The 23,556-nt window shown below is 43.3% G+C and overlaps 2 protein-coding genes across 7 annotated transcripts in view; one reads left to right on the top strand and one right to left on the bottom strand.

The window, feature by feature from the left end:
- Positions 1-9,768, top strand: part of tle2b (TLE family member 2, transcriptional corepressor b) — a 76,782-nt gene extending 67,014 nt beyond the window's left edge. For all 4 annotated transcript variants that reach the window (XM_051377296.1, XM_051377292.1, XM_051377295.1 and 1 more), the window contains exons 15-20: positions 47-296; positions 601-848; positions 1,405-1,552; positions 2,245-2,395; positions 2,698-2,774; positions 6,408-9,768. In XM_051377296.1, coding sequence (XP_051233256.1) covers positions 47-296; positions 601-848; positions 1,405-1,552; positions 2,245-2,395; positions 2,698-2,774; positions 6,408-6,515 — 982 coding nt within the window. In that variant the 3' untranslated portion in view covers positions 6,516-9,768. The remainder of the gene's footprint in view (positions 1-46; positions 297-600; positions 849-1,404; positions 1,553-2,244; positions 2,396-2,697; positions 2,775-6,407) is intronic.
- A 1,776-nt stretch (positions 9,769-11,544) lies between these two features.
- The window catches only part of tle2a (TLE family member 2, transcriptional corepressor a), a 37,743-nt gene continuing 25,731 nt past the window's right edge, over positions 11,545-23,556 (bottom strand). The window contains exons 5-20 of one of the 3 annotated variants that reach the window (XM_051377289.1): positions 23,126-23,188; positions 22,638-22,742; positions 21,977-22,190; positions 21,456-21,472; positions 20,250-20,345; positions 19,621-19,665; positions 18,377-18,538; positions 17,807-17,930; positions 16,685-16,884; positions 16,244-16,323; positions 15,254-15,503; positions 14,671-14,918; positions 13,604-13,751; positions 13,319-13,469; positions 12,936-13,012; positions 11,545-12,739 (exon numbers count right to left, since the gene is read on the bottom strand). In XM_051377289.1, the coding sequence (XP_051233249.1) occupies positions 12,632-12,739; positions 12,936-13,012; positions 13,319-13,469; positions 13,604-13,751; positions 14,671-14,918; positions 15,254-15,503; positions 16,244-16,323; positions 16,685-16,884; positions 17,807-17,930; positions 18,377-18,538; positions 19,621-19,665; positions 20,250-20,345; positions 21,456-21,472; positions 21,977-22,190; positions 22,638-22,742; positions 23,126-23,188 (2,088 nt within the window). In that variant the 3' untranslated portion in view covers positions 11,545-12,631. The remainder of the gene's footprint in view (positions 12,740-12,935; positions 13,013-13,318; positions 13,470-13,603; positions 13,752-14,670; positions 14,919-15,253; positions 15,504-16,243; positions 16,324-16,684; positions 16,885-17,806; positions 17,931-18,376; positions 18,539-19,620; positions 19,666-20,249; positions 20,346-21,455; positions 21,473-21,976; positions 22,191-22,637; positions 22,743-23,125; positions 23,189-23,556) is intronic. The other 2 variants (XM_051377291.1, XM_051377290.1) reach the window with 2 other exon arrangements.

Below are 23,556 nucleotides of genomic sequence, written 5' to 3' on the forward strand. Positions count from 1 at the left end.
GAAATATTGAATTATTTCTCTTCCCTTCCTTATATCTTCTCTCCAGCGCCTACTCATTCCACGTGAGCGCAGACGGCCAGATGCAGCCGGTGCCCTTTCCCCCAGACGCCCTGCTGGGCCCGGGAATCCCTCGCCACGCCCGTCAGATTCACAGTTTGAACCACGGAGAGGTGGTGTGCGCCGTCACCATCAGCACCTCGACGCGCCACGTCTACACCGGAGGCAAGGGCTGCGTCAAAGTGTGGGACATCAGCCAGCCAGGAAGCAAGAGTCCCATGGCCCAGCTGGACTGTCTGGTGAGACATGAGAGAAGACGTCAAACATGTACACATGCAAGTGTTAAAAAAAGAATTGGGTACACAGGCGAGCATTGACGCATCAGAGCATGTAAACCAACGTGTGAATGTGCAGTATATTCACTGAGCTGATTTGTTTTTATGGCCTGTGTCTTCTTTCCTCCTCAGTTTTGATAACTGGCATCAAAATGTCCACATTCATTTCCTGGATGTCCCCAATCATGTTACCATCTGTTCCAACACTTTTTTTCTCCCTTGATCTACAACAGGGACACGCTAACTTTTTTTTATCTTGTCCAATCAGAACAGGGATAACTACATCCGCTCCTGTAAAATCCTTCCCGACGGGCGAACCTTGATTGTCGGTGGGGAGGCCAGCACACTGTCGATCTGGGATTTGGCCACGCCTACTCCTCGCATCAAGGCGGAGCTGACGTCATCCGCCCCTGCCTGCTACGCCCTGGCCATCTCCCCTGACAACAAGGTCTGCTTCTCCTGCTGCAGCGACGGCAACATCGTCGTCTGGGACCTTCACAACCAGACACTGGTCAGGTAAGAGGAGAAACAGGAGGATAGGACAGTGGAAGGAGAAAAAGCACATAAAAAATCCCCACAAATAGATTGTTGTCAGGAGAGAACACAGAGGGGAAAGGGAGGAAGGTAAGGATGAGAAAGGCTAGAGGATGTGGAAACATTTCAGGAACTTCTTGAGGAGAGAAGAGGAAAAAAAGAAAAGGAGATAAAATATGGAAGAAGAAACAAGGAGGGGGAAAAAAATAATTGCAGTCTTGGGTCTCCTTAACTAACCCTATGGTTAGGTAAGGAGAGGGGAGGATGAGCAAGCCATAGGGGATATGGGTGGGATGAAACAGCCAGATTCTGGCAAGGCAGGAGAAAGAGGGATTAAGGGAGATGGGGAGGGAAGATTGTGGTAAGGAAAGGAGAATGGGGGGGAACAGGAGAGAAAGGAGAATCAGGTGTGGGTGGGGTGAGGACAGTAGGTGCTACAGGGAGAGAAGCATTAAGATATATTTGCTCTGACACCTCCAGGAGAAAAACAGACAGGATGCAGAGTCTGTAGATTGTTTCGTATGTTTCTTCCCTGCAGGCAGTTCCAGGGCCACACAGACGGAGCGAGCTGCATCGACATCTCCAATGACGGCACCAAACTGTGGACGGGAGGGCTGGACAACACGGTCCGCTGCTGGGACCTCAGAGAGGGACGCCAGCTCCAGCAACATGACTTCACCTCGCAGGTAAACAGACACACACACACTCTCAGATATACATACACACACACATACTTCACACACTGCAAGTTACATTACGGGGTCATCACAACACATCATCTACGGTACACAGAGTTCACCTCACAAGTTAACACATCAACAAACACCAACGTGATTTCACCGTACAGGTCCCCTCACACACACACACACACTCTCTCATTTACTCTTCACTGTCACAGCAGAGCTATAGAGTTGACCACTGTTGTCAGATGAGTTTCGATCCACCGTGTAATGACTTTCACTCTCGTTTGCCGTCTCTCTGCATCTACCACTTTCCCTCTCACTCTCTTGCTATCCTCTCGATTTCCTTCCTAATTTATTAATTCATACTATGTTTACCTCTATAACATCATTCCACTCTCTTTTTTCTCATTCATCATCTTCTCTTTCTCTTGATATCCTTCATTACTACTTAATTCCTTCATCTGTCCTCCCTACTTCCTTCCATTGTTCTCTTTCTTTCATCAACCTTATCATCTTTCCTCCCCCATTTCCTCACATCTTCTCCCCATTCCCCATTTTTGTTTTCATTTCTGCACCCTTGCTTCCTGCCCATTTGTCTTCTGTCCTCCCCTCCTTCTCTCCCTCTGTGTTTTTCTCTCTCCATTTCAATTTCTCTCCTTCCTTTGAATTGCTTTCTTCTCTCTCTCTGTCTCCAGATCTTCTCTCTGGGCTACTGTCCGACAGGCGAGTGGCTGGCTGTGGGAATGGAGAGCAGTAACGTGGAAGTCCTGCACGTCTCCAAACCTGACAAGTACCAGCTGCACCTCCATGAGAGCTGCGTTCTTTCTCTCAAGTTCGCCTACTGCGGTACGTTCACACACACACACACACACACACACACACACACACAGGGAGAGTGTAACTCAGATTGGTTCCTAAATGTTTGTAGAATATTTGTGAATACCATTACTCTCCACGCTATAAATATGCAGTTAATGCACAGGATATTGTTCCTTCATGACCCCTTTTCTTTTGTTTAACCTGTAGTAATGTGTGTGTGTGTGTGTGTGTGTGTGTGTGTGTGTGTGTGTGTGTGTGTGTGTGTGTGTGTGTGTGTGTGTGTGTGTGTGTGTGTGTGTGTGTGTGTGTGTGTGTGTGTGTTATTTCAGGCAAGTGGTTCGTGAGCACAGGAAAAGACAATCTGTTGAATGCATGGAGGACCCCGTATGGAGCTAGTATTTTCCAGGTAAGAAACAAGTGCATCACTTTTTATGCTCTGTGTATTTACATATTTGAGCATATACTGTACATATATATATATATATACGGTATTTGTGCGTGTGTATATGTACATACTATGGGCTGCAGAGTCATCTGTTAGTCACTGTGGATAGTTGAAGCTATCTCTGCTTCCTGTCCGTGTACCACTCACACACACACACACACACAGACACACACACACACACTGAGCCCTAGAGGCAAAAGAGAAAAAAGATGAGGGGGTTCAGAGGGGAGAAAGCGAACGATAAACATTTTTTTAAATTTCAGGTTTGTTGATCTGTGGTGACTTGCGGAGGTTTATCATAGAGTGCAGGCTGACACACACACACACACACACACACACACACACACACACACACACAACACAGAACAAATGTAATAACTCCATCGTGTTCAATCGCTCCATTTGAGGAAATGTTGAAACATGAATATGCAGGGGTGCAGTATTTTAACTGAGCCAGTTCATCTGGGTGTGAATGAAACTAGCAAGGGGAGAAGAAGGTACATTTAAGGTGAGTGTTTTGTGTGTGTGCATGTGTGTGTGTCTGTCATATTTCTGTAAGCTACAGTGGGCAGCAGGGTTGGCGGCTCCTGTCTCTCCCTGTGGACTGAAAGGAGAATGCTGGCTATCTGCTTTGTTATCCAAATGCCAAACGTTTCTCCTGCCAAACAGCTCCCTCCTGTCACTGTGTTATACAGAGCTGCTCTCTCTCTCTCTCCTCTTCCTCCTCTCTGGTTTATCACTGTCCTCTCCAGTTTCTGTCTCCTTGCTTCTCTTTAACCCTCCCCCCTTCTCTCTCCTTGTCTCTCTGTTTATTGTTGTCCTTTCTTCCTCTGTGTGCTTACTCATTTTTATCTTACTCTCCTGATCTATCTGTACCTCTACCCTCACTTTTTTCTCTGTCCTTGTCTTCTGGTTTATACCTCCCCTCTCTATCTTCCTTTCCATATATTTTTTAATCCTTTTTTCTTTTTTTCCTCTGATGATCACATTCTCTCCGACCCTTTGGCTGATCAAATAATTGGCATGGATATTGATGTTGTTATTGTTATTGCTAAAGCCTAATCACATATTACTGAATACAATACAATATAAATAAAAACAACAGATAAATAAGTAATCAAAATTAGACAAATGTATGAATACTACAGATAGATTCAGCGAACACAGGAGAACAGTGTGTGTTTTCTGTTATGGTTCTGCTCATACATATGATACTGGCTTTGTGTAAGAATGTCCAAGCTTGCTGTGTGTGTACAGTGGGAACACAGACTTATTCTTCTCTTGGTAGCCAAGTTTGTCCTGGTGGTCAGGTTGTGTTCACATCATGAGGGTTTTTCCTGTCGGCTTCTATCGCCTGAGCGTCATAGAGCCAAATAACAGTTGAGGTTGGATTGTTGGTTATTTCTCTCCCAAAGTTCAGGTGAACTTTCTCTTTTGGCTATCTACAAGTTACCTCAGCATTTTGACGCTTAATTATTTAGCTGATTGATTAAAAAAGAACAGCTGCAACTATTTTGATAATCAATTTATCAATCAATCAATCAATCAATCAATCAATCAATCAATCACTCAGTCAATCACTCGTCATTGTTCAAGAAAAAGTGCCAAATCTTCTTCTTCTTCAGTATTAGTTTCTGCCTCATGTGATAAACAGAGAATCTTGTGTGAGCATGGGAGTGTTTGTTACACAAAAAATAACAATCTGATGATATCTGTTGGGCTTTTGATGAATCAGTTAATCAAAAAGAAATAATGTGCAAATGCCCAATAATGAAAATAATCATATAGTCTTACTGAATATTAAAATCCTACAGACATACTGGCTGTAGATTGACAGAAAACAGAACAAAGCAGGGCAAAGAAGATTTATCTTTGGTTGTAGTATGCAGATACACACAAAGCTGAAAGAGCTTTTTGATTGTTTGATTATCAAAATGTGTAACTATTGTTGTCTTATGTCAGTATATTTACTGTATTTGATGAGGAAGAGAAGCACAGTTTGTAGATCACAGTGAGAACCAGCCCGGTACCTAAACAAGGTTTTCCTTAGCTTTTTGTTGACTGCAGTGGTCAGATAAGGTGTAATTGTATAGGTGCATTTAACATTTAAGGCTCAAGTGACTGATCTCTGCTCACTAAGGTGTCTGAGCTCTTTTTGGTTGCTTATAATTTGGTCAGGTGAGATTTGATGTTTTCTTGTTCAATGAAAACTAATGTATTTATAAAAATACAACTTATATGACTTTGTCAGGGAAGGAACAATGAAGTGGACTTTCTATTGTTTTCCCACAGTTCACCAACCTTTATGAAGACAGACACAGGCAATAACTACCAAAGAACTCGGCAATAAACAATTGACCACATGATAAGCATTGTAATGCTAGAGCAGGGGCATTTTTCAGGCCAAGGCTCCCTGTAGCTGATAGGGAGACAGAGCAGTGACCCCCCCCATATATTGTATACAATGATGTTACATATTAAACTGGACCTACAATAACATGTACAATATTATTTATTTATGTATTCATATCACAAATAATAGATTTATCTAATGATATGTTGGATTTATGTTAATGTTTGTATATTTTCAGACATTCATTAAAATTTTTGAGAAAAAACACTTTCAAATAATGATCAGTCAATAATTTGGGGGCCCCCCTGCAGTAACTTTGAGGACCCCCTGTTGAAAACCCAGGTGCTAGAGGATGTCTCTGAAGTCTCTGTGTATCAGTACGAGTTTTCTTCTGTTTTCCTTTGTTTTGTTTTGCTTGTTGTTTGTTTTTTTATGTTTCATTCCCACTCGATCTCCGGTTCTGACCCCTTCCACACTCATCTTTTGGCTTGTCAGTGCATCTCCCGCCTCCACCCTATCTCGGTATAGTACGAGGATTCCTGTGTGAAATGGCCTCTCACCGGTGGCTTGATGATTGACAGCCCTGCTGCGCTTGTAGCAGGGAGGGAGTGGAGGAGGAGGAGGAGGAGGAGGAGGAGGAGGAGGAGGAGGAGGAGGAGGGGGTCGACTTGAGAGTGGGGGAGACAGAGCGAAAGGGGCGCCTAAGAGGATGGAGGGGGAAGAGGAGGAGAGTCTGGGAAGAAAGGAAGGAAGATAAATGATGATGGAGCAGTGGGAGGGAGAGGAGGAGGGGGAGCAGTGGGAGCTTTAGATCATCTAAAGCCAGGTGCCCAGGTCTGGCTTTCAGACACAGAGGACAGAAGAAGGGGAGACGGGGGAGAGTGGATTGTGCATTTTGCCAGTTCATGCAGACCATCAGATTTGTGCTGCCGGTGACGCTTAAACCTGCAGTTAATGAGGCTGCATCTCTCCAGAGAAACAGAGCAGCATGTCTCACATTGAAGCAGACGAATGAGTCAGCATCCTGGAGCTGTGGAGTTGTCTGTTTGGAAATAATTGCCGACTGTTTTGAAATGCAAATATGTCTTGTATGATTGAGTATTAAGTGATGAGTCATATCTTTTCTAACATCTTTCTCTTTGTGTTTGTTTCTCTCCATCTGTCTCCATCCATCTATCATCACATATCTCGCTCTCTGTCTCCCTCCCGGGTTTGTGTCTGCGTCTCTCACCCGCTCCCAGTCCAAGGAGTCCTCGTCAGTGCTGAGCTGTGATGTTTCCCCAGACGACAAGTACATAGTGACGGGCTCCGGGGACAAGAAGGCCACGGTGTACGAGGTGGTGTACTGAGGGCTCGGACGAGATGGGAGGAGACAGGACAGAGATTTTGGGATGGGTTTTTTTTTTTTTTTTTTTTTTTTAGGATGAGGGGAGGGGGCAACCAGTTGCCCTGCCAACTGCTCCTGATCCTCATTACATCAGCAACAGCAAGCACCCCTGTCTCAGTCCTCCTGACCCTTACCCTTAATACATCACCCCCTCTCCCCCTTTTTGCTGTGATATAAGCTACAGTGGAAGCTCCCAAATGCCCCTTTGCCTCCTCCCCCTTTCCACATTTAGCCCAAGGATGAAGCATGATAGCAGAGAAAGGCAGAAAGGGAAGCAGCAAGATAAGAAGGACAAAGGAAAAGGGCGGTGGAGCATAAAGATAAAGTCGGGAAGCGAAAGAGGGAAAGACGAGAAGGAGGAGAGAAAAGCGAGAAGGAAGAGAAATGACAGCGAGGAAGAGGAGGAGGAGGAGGGAGGCAGGGTAATTAGGGCTGTTTCCTGATTAAGAGCTCAGTGGAAGGGAGGCCCCCAGAGGAGGCGCGGAGCGGCACTGTGGGAGCGCCAGCCAGGAGCACTGATACCACACAATCGATTCATTAGCCAGACAGTGGAAGCCTTAATGAGGCTGACGCCGCAGCTCGCTCTCCCCAGCGAGAGGTGTCAGGAGCTGGGGAACGATGACGCTCCGAGATGGAGGGGGCCGCTTCAGATATCCACATACACTGACATGAAACATAGACCTGCTAACACACACACACACACACACACACACACACACACACACACACACACACACACACACAGACACACAGACACAGGCGCACGTCATCAGGCAAGAATACACACAAACACACACACTCAGATACACCCCCTCGAGGTAATCGTAGGAAGACAGAAACACACACACACAACACACAGAGCACCCAATTAAACATTCATCGCAGCACTCCCCGTCTCACTGCTTAATATCTATTTTATTTTGGTCTGACAAAGGCAGCGTCTAATGAGCAGCGGAGTCAATGGGATTCTCCCAGGGCCCACAGACACAAACAGAGAACATCAGCCGAGCTGTTCCCTCTAATTCCTCTGGATTGTTCTCCTGACACCGGGCGCTGCACTCACTCTCATTAAAGGCACTGTCAGCAAGATGAAGTAGCAGCACGCCAACTTCACTGTAAGGCAGACAAGAGGGCAAATTAACACCAACCGATTACGCTATCATCAGCAGTCAACTAAGCAGCGACTAATCCGAATCCTTTCAAATTTTATGCAACTAGTTGCTGTTTTCATTTGCAAACCAGATGAGATTACATGTTTATCAGAGTCATTATCTCCATCTCTGCCTACCTGCTGATGTGCTAGTGTTCAAAGTGCTCTGGTTAAATATAAGCTATTGATTGCTATTAATTGAGATGCTAAACACCTTAATGGAAAAGTTCCACATTTTGGGGAGATTTAGATGAAAGGATTGATAGATACCACTCTCGTGTTAAGTATGAAGCCTTCTAACCTAGCTTAACATAAAGAGTGAAAACAGGAAAACGGTAACAAGGTAAAAAAAAATAAAATCTGCACACCAGCACCTCTGAAGCTCAGCAGTTAAAACATCTCATCTTGTTTTTATCCCCACAAAAGCCAAAGTGTTAAAATGAGAAATCACTGTTTCACAGTGGGTTATGTGTCGGACTGTTTCTGAGTCCAAAGCAGTAACTTCCTGGATTTGCCTGCTAGTTTCATAGAATTTATATTTCAGTTACGGTATGCATTGAGAAAAAAAAAAGATCTAACTTGTTACTGAGTGTTCTTAAGAGATGCTGGTTTGTGGATTTTGTTCCCTTTGGACAGAGCCGAGCCGTTTCCAGTCTTTATGCTTAACGCTAAGCTAAACGGCAGCTGGCTGTAGTCTTGTATTTACTGTAGAGACCTGAGAGTGGTATCAATCGAGGTCTCTACAAGAAAGCGAACATTTCCCAAAACGTCGAAGTGTTCCTGTGAACCCGATTCTTACTTTTCAATCCTCCTTGTATCATATTCCAGACTGGCAGGCAAACTGTATATCAGAGCTCTCTGCTTCTATAGAACATGCGTCACCAATGTGTAGACTAAAAAGGCACATTTCAAGCTTTTCTTTTATTACTCATTTATTTCAGTATTTTTTATGAATAGTGATTGCTTGTCTTATGTAATTATATGTTTATGTATCGGGGGTTGCCTATGACTGCGTTTCGGGTTCGGGGGAGCAAACAGAGAGGGATGCACTCACACATGCAGACATACAAAATCAAGTGGAACACAGGGGGGAAAAATATTTCTGTTCTTTTACCTTTTTTTTTATCAGTGTATTTTTATCCTTGGTGATGGTGACAGGCAGAGGGCATACAACATCAGCAGTCCCATGTAAAGAAAAAAAAATAATAGAAAAAGATCCTCTGTCTTCTGTTTGTTGTTTTTGTTTTATCCCCCTTTTTTCAAAAGTGGTAGTAAATGTACTATAATCGGTTTTCAGTCCTTATTGTGCAACTAAACTATGTTTCTGTTGAGTCTGTGGTCAGTGTACAGCAGGCGTCGGACGATACAGATTTAGTCATCGAAGAGGTCCCACTTTTTACTGCATGCTTGTTGCACTAAAGCTCCACTTCTGCTGATAGAATGAAACAAATCTGATGTTATTCAGTAAGTGCAGTGAATGGTCTCGCAGCCACAGTTTTACTAAGGGATGAATTTTACATTACAAGTATGCAATTTAGTTCAATTGTATAAACTTTTAGCAAGATTTATCCATGTTTCTCGCTGCAGTGCTAGTGCGGGGATAGAAGAATTATGAGGGACTTCTACAATGGCTACTGTACCAGCAGTGAGGAGTCAGAGATCATCTGTACAGTTTAATGCCTTTGCCTGCCTCTTTTCCTTTCTGGCTGTCAGTGACAGACAGACCTAAATGATATTCTCATACACAAGCTTGTATACTACTCAGAATGATGCTGTATAATGGCTATGCATTTGGTGGTATAGCGTGAATATTTGGGACATTGTATTTGATACTTTAACTGTCGGTAACGTCTCTACCCCCTGCCTGTGCTTTCTCTGTTCCAACACTATAAAAAGTTTTTATTTCCGTTTTACAAACCCATGTTTGGTTTCTCTTTTAAAAAGCCAAGGAACTTTTTTTTTTTTTTTTAAATGCTCTGTGTCTTCTTCCCTCCTGATGCGTTTCCCATGTGCTGTACAAGAAATACTATGTGTGAAAAATAAACCAAACTTGTGTTCATCCTTTCAGGTGTCTGCTGTGTCGATTATTTCCGCCCCCCCTGAGATTTTAAATGCTGAAGGAAAAAGCCAAATAACCAAAGACGAATACTTTATTCTCTCTGCATCTAGAAACGGCTTTGTCCAGTGAAAAATCACAGCCTTTCATCCATAATTCTTCCTGAACGCCCACCCATCAACTCCTGGTGAAGAAATAAACCTTCTGCACAGTCGGAAAAATGTCAAACGTTTCACTAACCTCCAAAAACTGGATTTACAAGAGCTCTCAGCAGTTTGATTACATAATGATTCTGACAAACAGGACATTGTCCATTTCATCACAGTAACAAAAAGGCAAATTGGTGATTCATTGTTTTTGCACAACACTGACAGTACACATCAGAAATCATTAAACACGGGGTTACATCTGACCAACTGGGAGTGTGACCAGTGTTGGCGGTCTCTTCTTGTCTCTTTAGATAAAGTTGCACACATCAAATAAAGCAGAGATACTGGAGCTCATTTACATACATTTCCATATGTGTAGAATTTTTAAAAAGATACTGACATGTTGGGCCTAAATTTAAAATACATAAAACAGGCATGCCAACTATCTTCAAAGGCTTTGTTGTTTAATTGGCAGCTGAGATTCCCATTCATTGCATATTTTGAAACCTGCTCCATTGAAATGTTTGAGTATCTTGTGGGGTAAATAAGTCCCAATGAGACGCTCCTGCTAAAGCATCAGTCAGAAAAGCTTAATTTAATTTAATCAGGGACTAAAATGACTTAATCTGGCGGGTAGTTTCAGCGGAAAATTATTTAATAATTTATTTCCTATACATTTCTTTAATTCAGCAGTATTGTGCATTTTAAAAAGGACAAAAGGTCAAAGCCATGGTTTCAATCTTGCACCACAAGAAATTAACTGAAGCTAAATGATATATTATCCACATGTACGCCAATAATCCTTTACTCTGGACAGGAGATAACTGCTTTACTTACTTTTTTTGTCCTCAGGTTTACTTCTCTCACAGTTAAAGCTTTTTGTCTTGGCAGGGCAGTCACCACTACACATAATCACTGAAGAACTCCCTCTTGGGTATTATTGCTGTAATAATCCATTCCTCAGCCTACTGTACTGCAGATCACCTTTGTCTCGCCACGCTACGAGCCAGCTCAGCACAAAAACACAACCGTACGTCTGCATTATTTACCCAGAGCTCCAGTCACAGAGGAGCTGTGAATCCTAACTCACTCATGCTGTGGTTTTGAATCTGAAGACGCTTTCTTGTATGTGCGAGTATGCAGACATTGACTAGAGGAGAAGCTTTGTGAGAGAAACGTTTCCATCACAACAGAGCGGAGGCAGAGTGTGTACTCACCATTCACATCCATCCAAATATTTCTAAGATGCTTTCTGGCACCTCACTGTGAGCACACGCTTTTCTCGCGGTTATGGTTTAAACAAATATTCAACAAATACTTCTTTTGATTATTTTTTTTTTCCGGTTTTAAACATCCAAATTTAATCTGGCAAGAGCCTGACTGGGTTCTGTGGTTGAGAAACAGTTTGACAGCTAGTAGTGTGGAAACACACACACACACACACACACTCACTCTACCTCATTTCTACCCTTCACGCCATCACACCTGCATTGATCCTTGAGGAGCAGTTTCAATCTGTTTTTCTGGGAGAGAAGATGCTCATAAAATACAACACCACAAATGAAACACTGCAGATCACAGATAAAAACTGCCCCACACTCTCCAGTTTTCTTAAAGCAAACCCAAGTCACAGATCCTCGTTTGCCTTTAGAGAACTTTATTTACATGTCCATATATAGCAAGGTTCAAGGTTTATGATGCAATTGTGAAAATACCTGTCCGCCTATATGTGCCCTAACAAATACAATAGAAAAAAAACATTTACTGTTGAGGATGACAATATAGCAGAGGCCACATCCCCAAAACTTGGAGAGTACCTGTTGTGAGCTGTTTGAACCGCCTTCAGTTTTCTGTCCTCTGGGTTGTGGTTTTCTGTTCCAGGCTGGTTTCCCCAAAAGACATTTCCAGAATAAGCCTGGCTTTGTTTTTTTATAAAGGAAAACAAAAATTGAATGAAAAGGAACAAAGACACTGTTCTGTCATGTATGTACTGGAGATGATACAATCATGTTGCTGCTGAAACTTAACCAGGAGAAAGAAAAAAAGCTGGAACTTCACAGCACACCATCCTGCCATCTGCCATGCATCTGCTGCCCCGAGGAGCAGCCACGTGCTGCAGACTGAGCTGGACCGGACCAGGCCAAACCAGGCCAAGCTGACCCAGACTGGGACTTTTTTTTATTTCCCTTTTTCTTTTTTTTCTCTTTTTTTCATTTTTTTTTTTAGACACAGCACAGAATATGGACCGTATTTTTCCATTAAGAGTTTCCAGCCCCACCTTTCCACACTTCCTCAGTCCCACATCTCTGTCTTTTTCCACTCGATGCTGGCCAACTGTTTGCGAAAAATTCAAAGGCTAAAAAAATAAGTTTTTTGCTAATTTCTTGTTCACTACAGAGGTTTTATTTTGTTAAAAAAGGGAAAAAAAGGAACATAAACAAAAGTTCTTTGGAGGAATCCACAATTGCGCAGCTATAGACTAACCAGCGTTCTCAGAGCATTAAACAAAGTTCAAAGTTTGTTTTTTTTCCAGAGATGTGACTTTGTGCCCCCTTGCTTCTCTTTCTCTCTCATTTCTTTCACAAACGTAAACAAAACAACAAAGTAGGAGTTGAGTGTCTCTTGTTTTCCATGCCACCGACGCTCTGTACAGTCATTGGTGCAGGAGGGAGCTTTAGCTCCGCCCCCTGATTATTAGTTTTTTTTCCTTAGCCAATCAGAGTTCAGTAGATGACTTCGTAGACTGTGGCCTTCTTGTCTCCGGAGCCGGTGACGATGAACTGGTCGTCGGGGGAGATATCACAGCTGAGAACCGACGAAGACTCCTTAGACTGAGCACAAAGACAGAGAAGAAGCCACGTTAGCTACAGTCAGTGAATCGTGGGTGTTATTCAAGTGAAAACTGATGGATTTGTATCCCAAAATAACCTTCTAGTATTTAAACAAAAGAAAAAGCAGGAAAAAAAACAAACATTCTTGACAAAAAGATCTTGCGTTTGCAGAAAGCTGAAGTGTTTTATGGCCTACCTGGAATATGCTGGATCCATAAGGTGTCCGCCACGCATTCAGGAGGTTATCTTTGCCTGTGCTCACGAACCATTTACCTACAGGACGAAACACACACAGGCATCAAAAGATAAAGCCTCGGGGGAGGTGAGATATGGAGAAGCCGGAGAGGAGGTGCTGCTTTTATAAGAACGGGAGAGGTGAAAAGGAAGAGACTGTTCCTGAATAATGAGAGAAGCAGGAGATTTGTACTGCTTCTATAGTCAATATAGTCTATAGTGTGTGGGTGTGTGTAGGTGTGTGTGTGTGTGTGTGTGTGTGTGTGTGTGTGTGTGTGTGTGTGTGTGTGTGTGTGTGTGTGTGTGTGTGTGTGTGTGTGTGTGTGTGTGTGTGTGCGCACGTACCGCAGTAGGCAAACTTGAGAGAAAGAACGCAGCTCTCATGGAGGTGCAGCTGGTACTTGTCAGGTTTGGAGACGTGCAGGACTTCCACGTTACTGCTCTCCATTCCCACAGCCAGCCACTCGCCTGTCGGACAGTAGCCCAGAGAGAAGATCTGGAGACGGAAGAAAGGAATCAATGGAAGGAGAGAAAGAGAGATGAGAGTGGGAAAGCATTAATGCTAATCAGCACCCTTATTAGGCTGGACTGCGGGTCTGTGTGTGTATATATAAGAGTGTGTCTGTTTACCTGCGAGGTGAAGTCATGTTGCTGAAGCTGGCGTCCCTCTCTGAGGTCCCAGCAGCGGACTGTGTTGTCCAGCCCTCCCGTCCACAGTTTGGTGCCGTCGTTGGAGATGTCGATGCAGCTCGCTCCGTCTGTGTGGCCCTGGAACTGCCTGCAGGGAGGAGACACACAAGCGTCTTAAAGGTGGACACACACCGTAAACACAAATACATCTGTAGCTCTCTAGCCCTCAGTTCCCCCCATTCACCGTTCATAAGCAGTATATAAACATTTAATAATAGTGCATTTAATAACAATACTTAGCGGTAAGTGTTTATTGTATTTGTCAACAACTATAACTCTTATTGAGGGCGCCTATATATGGAGGCTGCTGTATAAACAGACAATGAATGACAACACAGTAAAACATAGTTGTAATAAATGTCTTTATAGAAGTTACAATTGTGGACAAATACTGTACTTAAAATGTCCTTTAAGCAGCGTACAACAACATTATAGTGCATTATACAATATGTACTAAATCTTTGTATAATGTTTATAAATGATAAACAGCGGGGATTCAAGTACAGTGTTTTTTTTTAGTATACAGCATGGACCAGTGCCACATACCTTAGCATTTATAGCCTAGGCTATTATATATTTTGCAATGCCACCTAGATGTGTGTAAGAGCTGGTGAAGTACAGAAATTTCAGGTGGGTATACCATCTATCAACATATAGAAAACATATATAGTGCTATAAAGTAAGACAGTCTAAAAACACACAGACACACAGGTTGTGCAGGAAACTAAATGCCTCCTCCTCTATGCTGTTTTCATCCTCCATGCTTTGGCTGCTACACTGTTTGCTTTTCCCACTCTCTACTTTATGATTGACAGTGCAGATTGTGAAACTGAATAAATTGCACTATTGTCTCTCTGTGCAACCGTCCCTCCTCTCATTTCCCTCTCCAAAACCTATCCTTTTCCATCACGCTCTCCTCCTTTCTCTTTACTTGAACAGAATCTGGCCATTTTCCCAGTTTCCATCTACTAAAACCTGGTAATACCTCCTCCTGTCTCTCCTCTTACCTGACCAGCGTCTGGTTGTGAAGGTCCCAGACGACGATGTTGCCGTCGCTGCAGCAAGAGAAGCAGACCTTGTTGTCAGGGGAGATGGCCAGGGCGTAGCAGGCGGGGGCGGACGACGTCAGCTCCGCCTTGATGCGAGGAGTGGGCGTGGCCAAATCCCAGATCGACAGCGTGCTGGCCTCCCCGCCGACAATCAAGGTTCGCCCGTCGGAGAGCAGCTTGCAGGAGCGGATGTAGTTATCCCTGTTCTGATTGGACATAATAAAACAACAAATATAAACATTTATATACAGTAAAATATGTTGTACTACTCTGTAATTGATGACAAGGGGATACAAAGATGCAAAGTTAAGCGTGCTGCTACAGCAGTATCACAGCAATAAATAACAATGCTGGAGGATTTGGCTTTAGGACAACAACACAAAGGTGATTCATCACCCAAAGTGTGTTTTTATGTGTGGAAAACAAGAGCATCACTTTTGGTAGTAAAGCAACATTACTAGACATGAGATGGACAACAAACTTTAAATACGAGTCTACAAACATCCATCTAAGTGCCTCCTTCTCCTCCCTCATGTCTCACCAGACAGTCCAGCTGGGCCATGGGACTCTTGCTTCCTGGCTGGCTGATGTCCCACACTTTGACGCAGCCCTTGCCTCCGGTGTAGACGTGGCGCGTCGAGGTGCTGATGGTGACGGCACACACCACCTCTCCGTGGTTCAGGGTGTGAATCTGACGGGCGTGGCGAGGGATTCCCGGGCCCAGCAGGGCATCTGGGGGAAAGGGCACCGGCTGCATCTGGCCGTCTGCGCTCACGTGGAACGAGTAGGCGCTGGAGAGAAGATAGAAGGAAGGGAAGAGAAATGGATGAATAACTGGGAGATTAATAGGCTTCAGCAAAGACACTTCATCAGATGAAGCACGTAGCGGGAGAGGAGAGAGGGCAAACATTTTATTATTTGGTCTTTGTCTCTAAAAGAGGACTCTGTTGAACTATTCAACAAAGAAAAAGAATAATAAGTATGTAATTTTGATGAGGACCACTCCAGACTGCTCAGAAGTTACAGAACATATTTCCTACCTCATACTCCAACTTGTGTTTTTTGCATTTCCTGACATTTATTAAAGATGTCTGGACACCTGAAAAATACGGTTTGAGTACTTGTGTCTATTGTAGCTGCTCTGCAAATATAATTGACGTCATGTCCTCCACATTGGCAATTTATCTGCAGAAGTTAAAAAAAACAAAAAAAAACCAACAAAGTAAAGTGTAGCCAAAATGAAAGTCTCATTGCTAACAACTGTTTTAAAATATTTTTTAGGTGCTTTAAGCAAAAGTTCATAATGTATAGGCATAGATTGCCTATTTCACCAATGGGGACTTGACCTAACAAAGTTCTGGAGGCTCCAAACTGTTTTTATTAAAATAGTTTCCATTTGTTTTTCCCTTCATCTTTCATAGTTCATCTTTTTCTTCTGGTGCTGTAATTGAAATCTGAGGAGGACCTGAGTGCAGTTAATAGTGAACAGGTGAAGATTTGAATGATAGCAGGCAAGACAGAGGAAACTCACGGTTTTCCGGAGGCGGCTGACTGCAGGCTGGCAGGCAGCCCAGGGACCCTCATATGTGGGTGTGGAGACTCATAGCCCACCTAGAAGAGAATAGGAAGAAAGTTGTGAGAAAAAACACTGAAAAACATACCTGTGCTGATATGAAGGAGAGGAGAGAAGAAGAGAGGAGTTCCCTCATAAAAATATCTAATGCAGAGACAGTATCAGATGAAAGATCAGAATAAAATGAGATCATATAAAAGCAAAGAGACTTTTCAAGAGCCAAGGTCATAGATTGTTAACGATTAATGACAATGCAGCTGCTCTCCCCCTAAAACACTCCCTCCTTTTCCGTATATATAACCCTCGTTCTGCCCTCTCTGACGGGTTTACTATATGCTGAGGTATTACATATGACAGTGACACTGGAAAGACAAATTATCTGCTGAGCGTCTGGCTCACCACGGGGGACCGTCCGTAGCCTGCGGCAGCTGCTGCTGCGGCTACTGCTGCAGCTCCGTTCATCTGGGGGGAGACCAAGTGGAGGCCGGCGCCATAGCCCGCTGCCCCGGGCAGGTCCCCATTCACCCCTGGAGGGGGCAGGCCGAAAGCCCCTGGAGGGTACGCTCCCTGCACAGCCAGGGGGTTTCTCAGACCCAGAGCTGGAGGACGAAGGGAGGGAGACAAGAGAGAAAAGACAAGAGAGGGTTAATTTGTTGTGAAATATTTAAGTGAACAAATGATCGATGGAGGCAGTATATGTCAGTCACTCAGAATTGTATCTTTCATTTTAGTATAGACCAGAATCAGCTCCACATTTTATTACGTTGACTCCCTCTGCAGAGCCTCTCAGTGTGTGAGACAGTTGTGACTGACAGGCTGTGAACAAGCTGCCGTCTACCATACAAAAGGCAGGACATCACTAACTGCAGCACTGGACCACTACTGATCCCTGCTGGCCACCATGTGTCCCTGCAGCGAGACAGTACATGTATATATGTGTGTGTGTGTGTGTGTGCTCGCATACACATCCTCCACATCCTCTTTCTATGCATGTAGCTGCATCTACGAGCATATGCATGCATAATGGTGTGTGTGTGTGAAAGCAGAGCGGGGGATAACAGGTGATGTGAAAAAAGAGAGAAAGAGATACACTGGAATAGATGGAGGCTCATTATGAAGCAGCTCACAGTCACAGTCCATCACCTCTCCTAATCTTTCCATTTAAAAAGTGAGGGGCGCTGAATATTTTTGCCCACAGCTGCTTATTAAGTCCAGATGGTGGGTGGGTGGTGGGGAGCTGGCTGACACCCATACCAACTACTGCAGCCCGATGTTGTTAGAATTACAACATATAACAAAAACGTATTTCTGCAAAGGCAGATTCATATTTTTTAACTGATTCTGTGTGCAATGGAAGTGTGAGTACCGGAGAGGAGGGGACGGAGACATTTGTCTTTTGGTCTCTAAACATGGCAAGAACTAACAGTTTTTCCAGTGGCAAGTTTTACAGTTCCACTTCATACCAACTTCTGGTTTGCTAGAGTTCAATGCTCCCTTTCAACAATAAAAGTACAGTCTTACCGAGGTCCACACCGGGCTTGCCAGGGACAGGTCTGAACTGTGGAGGTCCGCTGGGTCCTGGAGTGTTGGACTCTTGAGACATAGGGGTCCCTGGCTTCATGCCTGGAGTGCTAGACTTCTCCCTCTTGAAGGACAGAGGATAAAAAGTGTTCAAGATGGAAAATAAAATAAATTTAGAATGAAAAGTGAACTAAATACCCTGTCTTTAGAATTAGATAAAATGGGGGTAAATTATTTTAACAGTGAAAGATGGAGTCTGCCAGGGATTAAGAAGAAGGAGAATGGCAAAGAAAAGCACATAAACAAAAAGAGAATGACAGTAAAGATGACTGAGGGCAGATGGGACCTGAGGAAGGCTGTGGGACGTCAACAGCCCCGACTGAATATATGGAATGTTGAATATACAGCATAATAACTCTTGACCCGAACAAAACAGCAGAATAGAGTGTGTGCTGACAGCAAGGAAACACTGGTGTTCTATACAGAAATATACCATGTGTGTTCTGCATGACTATTCAAATATTTGTCTTTTTGTGGTCCACCTGTATTCATTCAGATGTGTGCGTCTACCTGTGGGGGCTCTTTGCCACGAGACGGGGAGGGGGCGCTGCTGGAGGAGGCCAGGGAGGTGGGGCTGGCCTGAGGGGGGCCCTCCTTACGGGACGGGGGCATCTTGTCCAGGCCGTTCTCCCTGGATGAGTAGGACTGCACACTGCGGGGGGACGACGGGTCCTGAATTCAAAACACATAAAACTTTATTACACAGAAGAGTAATAAAGAAATGTTGATTTATTTGTTTATTCCACCTAGAAATCAATTAAATATTGGCCCAATATTGTTTTGTTTTTTTCTCATGTTGTTTTACTTGTTCAAACATGCTGACTTAGAGGATAGATTGAACATTTTTCAAGTAGGCCCTTTTGAATATTAAAGTATGTTTTGCTTGCTGTAATGACGACCACTGTTTATAATGACCTTTAAGAAATCACTTCCTAATGTGCCTCCAACGCAAGACAAAATACACAGTCCTTGTTCTTTATTCCAAAGTTCATTTATTTAAGTTAATTTGAGGATTCACATTCTCAACAAATCACGTGGGTATTTTCCAAAGTTGCAGACTTCTTAGTATGAAATTCCTGTTTTATGTTACAAATTGTTTCAAAATCATATTAGCTTTCTGTAATTCTTTTTCACAAAACAAGGACCGTGATTTTGTCCTCCATCACTGACACTAAAAGCATGTTAATGACCAGTATGTATATGAGGAATGACTTGCACACTATTGTCCTTCTTTTATTGATTTCAGACTAACTGCAACGCACATAAAAGAAGTCACTTCCTGGCACTAGAAAAAGAATTCCACACAAGACCTACCCAACACTGCGAAGTAAAGGCTTTCAGGAACAACCTTGGTTACTATTTTATCTTACACACAGATACACATGTATTCATTTAGATTTCAAAAGATGACCATTTAAAGAATGTATAGATGTTGCTGATTAGTTGCTTTGCTTTTTTTAAATCTACATAGGAAACAAAATATCTTACAACATCTTACAACCTTGCCATCCATTTTTCCACACTTACAAACTTATATAACCTCAACAGTCATACCTGCAGGTGTAGAGAGCAAGTGTGTGTATGCATATAAACTTTGTGGCATGCGTTTTGAAATAAGGGCAGGCCGAGGTGGGTTAGGGGGTTTATTATTGTTATTATCTTTATTCAGATGGTCCTGCTGGGTGTGTTTACATGATGTATGCAGATGAAAGCGGTGAACAGAGGCCAACAGAGGCCGACGGCTGCCTACTAACCTCATCCACAACCAAATTATCATCACTCTTATCTGCATCGCTGCCCTGTGAGAGAAGAGAAAGTGAGATTAGATATTGCTGCTCTGCTGTCTGATGTATGTAGATTACATGTAGAAATATACAACACGCACACACAAATAGGTGTGTTGGAAAGAGTTGTATTAATAAAAAAAAAATCACTCTCTCAAGAGCTATAATTTGTTACACTGCAAATAGAGGAAAATGAAATATCTTATCTTGACATTTTATTGCCTGAGATGAGATGGCTCGAAGTAAATGCAATGGACAGTACAAACGTAATTAATTTTAGATGTTTAACTTGGAGAGGTTAAATCCTCTAAGGCGCTGCTGTTTTTAATATTGCAGGTTTTCTCAAACAAAGCGATAATGCGGAACTACCCAACATTCATTTATCTTGCACTAAAAATAATCCCTTACAATGCTTAATATATCTGCTTTTCCACAATAATACAGTGATGACATCAGGGAGTGTGAATATTTCAATTACGGTCTAAAAAAGAGCGCAGGTCTTCACCGTCCACTGGTCTTATCGGACGAGAGCTGGCAGAGTTGGGTGAAACTTTCCTTCAGTTACTTAAACATTTAACAGTGTTATGAAAGTGCCTCACATAGTCTGTCATGAACTCCTTCTCATCAGCTTTCCTCTTCTTGCCGTTGCTGAGGTAGTCTGCTGGGCGACCCTTATCCCCATTGGACATAGAGCTCTGCAGAGAGGAGGAGGAGAAGGAGGAAGGAAGGAGAGAGGAGTGAAGAAAAAGGGAGTGAGGGCAGAGAGGACGGAAGAGGGTGATAATGAGGTGAGAGGGACTGCATAAATCATGTCAGGCTCATAAGCTGCAGAGATGAATGTGAAAAAATATCAGCCGGCATCGATCGGCCAGCTCACTGTAGGAGTGAGAGGAAGAAAGAGAATGCTTCAAGTTTTCTTTAAGGGAGCAGAGAAGACTGTGGGGCTGCCTGAGCGTGCTTTGGCACTGATGCACAGTTTTTTCTAATCCAGTATTATTTTATAGTAGTGGTGATATAGTGATGAGATCTTAAGTGTCATGAAGGGTCCAGCATCGGTTACTGCAATCCTGCAGTATAAAAGCCAAAGAAAGCAAAATCCAAGCCAATAAGATGTTGTTTTTATGCTTTTATGCTAATTTCATATCCAGAGAAAATAATCAAAGTGGCAAAGACCTATTATCGAAATTGCAATATAGCCAATATCCAAAACGCAGAAGCTGCAATTTTCAAAAAAGGTAATCTGTGTGACAAAACAGCGTTACTGTAGTGCTGCAGAGATGCCCTGGCCTACAAATCTTGTTGTCCAGATGTAAGAAAGTACCCCAACACCAACAAATGTCACATCATCATGATTTTTTTTTCTATTTTCTTTTATTCAGTGAAAATGAAGCAAGGCAAAAAATGATTATTCCCACTAATAAATAATAAGTTGAATCTTAAAAATGTGTCAGAATGTGTTTCGTTTACATATATGGACAATAAAGATTCAAATAATTAATTAATAATGAATAAATATTTACTTTAGTTCCAATGAGCACGTCTTCTAATTCCATCAGTTATTTCCAGGAACACTTAATATTTTCGGTTTACGTATTCCCTTTTTTTCCAATGCATGTCAAATTAAGTATTTAGGAACTGTAACCTAACCACAAAATATGTCTTATATCCACATTAAGAACTTATTTCTTGGACTTGTCCACAGTTTTCACAGCCTTAGCTTTTTATACTCTGAAATTTGCCTATAATATCAAACGGTTGGAGGAGTGTAAGTGTACTTGATATAAGTGTGAACAATTTGTACTCACTGGTCCTGCTTCACGGTCTGCTCAATCCAGGCAGAAGCACCAAACACATCCAGGTGTCAGCCCACAGGACAGTAGGAAATGCAGACAAGGACACACACACACACACACACACACACACACACACACACACACACACACACACACACACACACACACACACACACACACACACACACACACACACACACACACACACACACACACACGTAAGATTATCTGCCATCACTTTACATCAGTGTACAGCTGATGACTCAGTGGAAAAAAATCCCTGAGGAGTGTTATTATCAGCAACACTCCTGTGCCCTGCCAAAAATCCGAAGCAAAGCCAATCATCAGAATCCATCGAGCCAAGCTTCACTGTTTACTTTACTCCCACCTCAGCGAGACGTTTTCATGTCTAAGAATGCAATCCAACTCTCGCCCCAACCCTAAACTCATCTAGAGTTTTACACTTTTTGCTTTGAGAAACAGAAACTAAAAGAAAACCAAGTAAACAAGCATCATTTAAAGTATTTCTGTACCTCTGTGGTGTTCTGCGGCAGCGGCAGCAGCGGCCGCTGCCTCTAGGTGTGCTCTCTCATCCTTGGCAGCCAGCTGGGCCCCGAGAGCCCCGGACAGGGCCAGCAGGCCGGAACCTCCGCCAAGTGCCAAGCCGGGGTGGGGCAGTCCTGATGGGTGTGGGCCCATTGGCAAACCCTGGGCATGCTGGGAGAGGTGCTGGGCCTGGAGCTGTTGCTGTAGAGAGGAAAAGCAGAAAAAAAACAGAGAGAGGAGACAAAAGAAAGAGAGATTTGGGTGACTTACAAGTACTGAAAGAAGTGGCTCACCAGGAAGTGATCAAGACGAAGAAAGGTGGAAGGAAAGAAAGGGAACTAAGTGCTGCGATGTGCACGAGAGGAGAATGCTGAGGTCAAGGCAGTGGCTCTTTGGGAGGGAAAGTTCTGCAGCGTGATGGGGAGATAAAGTGAAAAATAACTCAAACTGAAATATTATTTAGAGCCTATTTTACATGGGCCAATATTTAATTGTTGATGCTGTTCAGGTACCTGAGAAGGCCACTCGAATGAGGGGAAAAAATTACCCAAGAAAACTGCACATTTTAGAGTTGGCCAATGGGTGTTTGCCTCCATAAAAGAAAAAGAAAGGTGGGAATATAAATAAATGGGAGGATAAGGTACACACGCTATGAGGCAGAGGGGGGAGCCCACGTACCCCTATCGAAGCATTTAGCTCCCCCATGGTCACCTGTTTGGCGCGCTCCATGGCCTGGACCACCTGTTGCTGGTGCTGTGGAACAAACCAAAAGGTCAGTGAAGGTAGGTGGATTCAAAATTAAATACTTGACTTAAAATTCAAATGTTCTTTTTTCCCCTCTGTAAAATTAATTAACATTTCATAATTTGAATGAAAAAGTATTCAGACTCTAGCTTTGGGAATCACGGGAATGCATGCAACCATTTGGCAATTGAGGAATGTGCTTTGAAGTTCTGTCCGTCTGCAGCTCTTTGCGTGTGTGTGGGTTATTGGCTATTGTGTGAATACATGTGCACGCCTTCTGTGTGGGCTGCTGTCAGACGAGAGAGCGGACTGGATGCAGCACAGTGTGTGTGTGTGTGTGTGTGTGTGTGTGTGTGTGTGTGTGTGTGTGTGTGTGTGTGTGTGTGTGTCACCTCCTGTGACAGGAATGGGATGAGTTGAGCACAGATCACGTTCAACCGCTTGGCAATCTCGGTCTGAAAGAGAGGGAGAAAGAAAAGAAAAAAAAGATACTGTCGCTTTGATGAATAAACACACACACACAAACACTCGCACAGCCAAGATTGAGCTTGAAAAAAAAGAACACACACACACACTCATAAAGGTTTTCTCACACACACACACACACACACACACACACACACACACACACACACACACACACACACACACACACACACACACACACACACACACACACACAGGCCAGTGTGGTAAATATTTCAGCTGCTTACATTTGGTCCATGCAAATGGAAACTCTGCCAGGGAGTTTGGCTAAAATATTCATGGACAGCATCTGCTGTGGCCTCAGCCAGCCCACACAGAGTGTGTGAGAGTGTGTATG

This window comes from Dicentrarchus labrax, unplaced genomic scaffold (genome assembly GCF_905237075.1).
Source record: "Dicentrarchus labrax unplaced genomic scaffold, dlabrax2021, whole genome shotgun sequence".
NCBI lineage: Eukaryota > Metazoa > Chordata > Actinopteri > Moronidae > Dicentrarchus > Dicentrarchus labrax.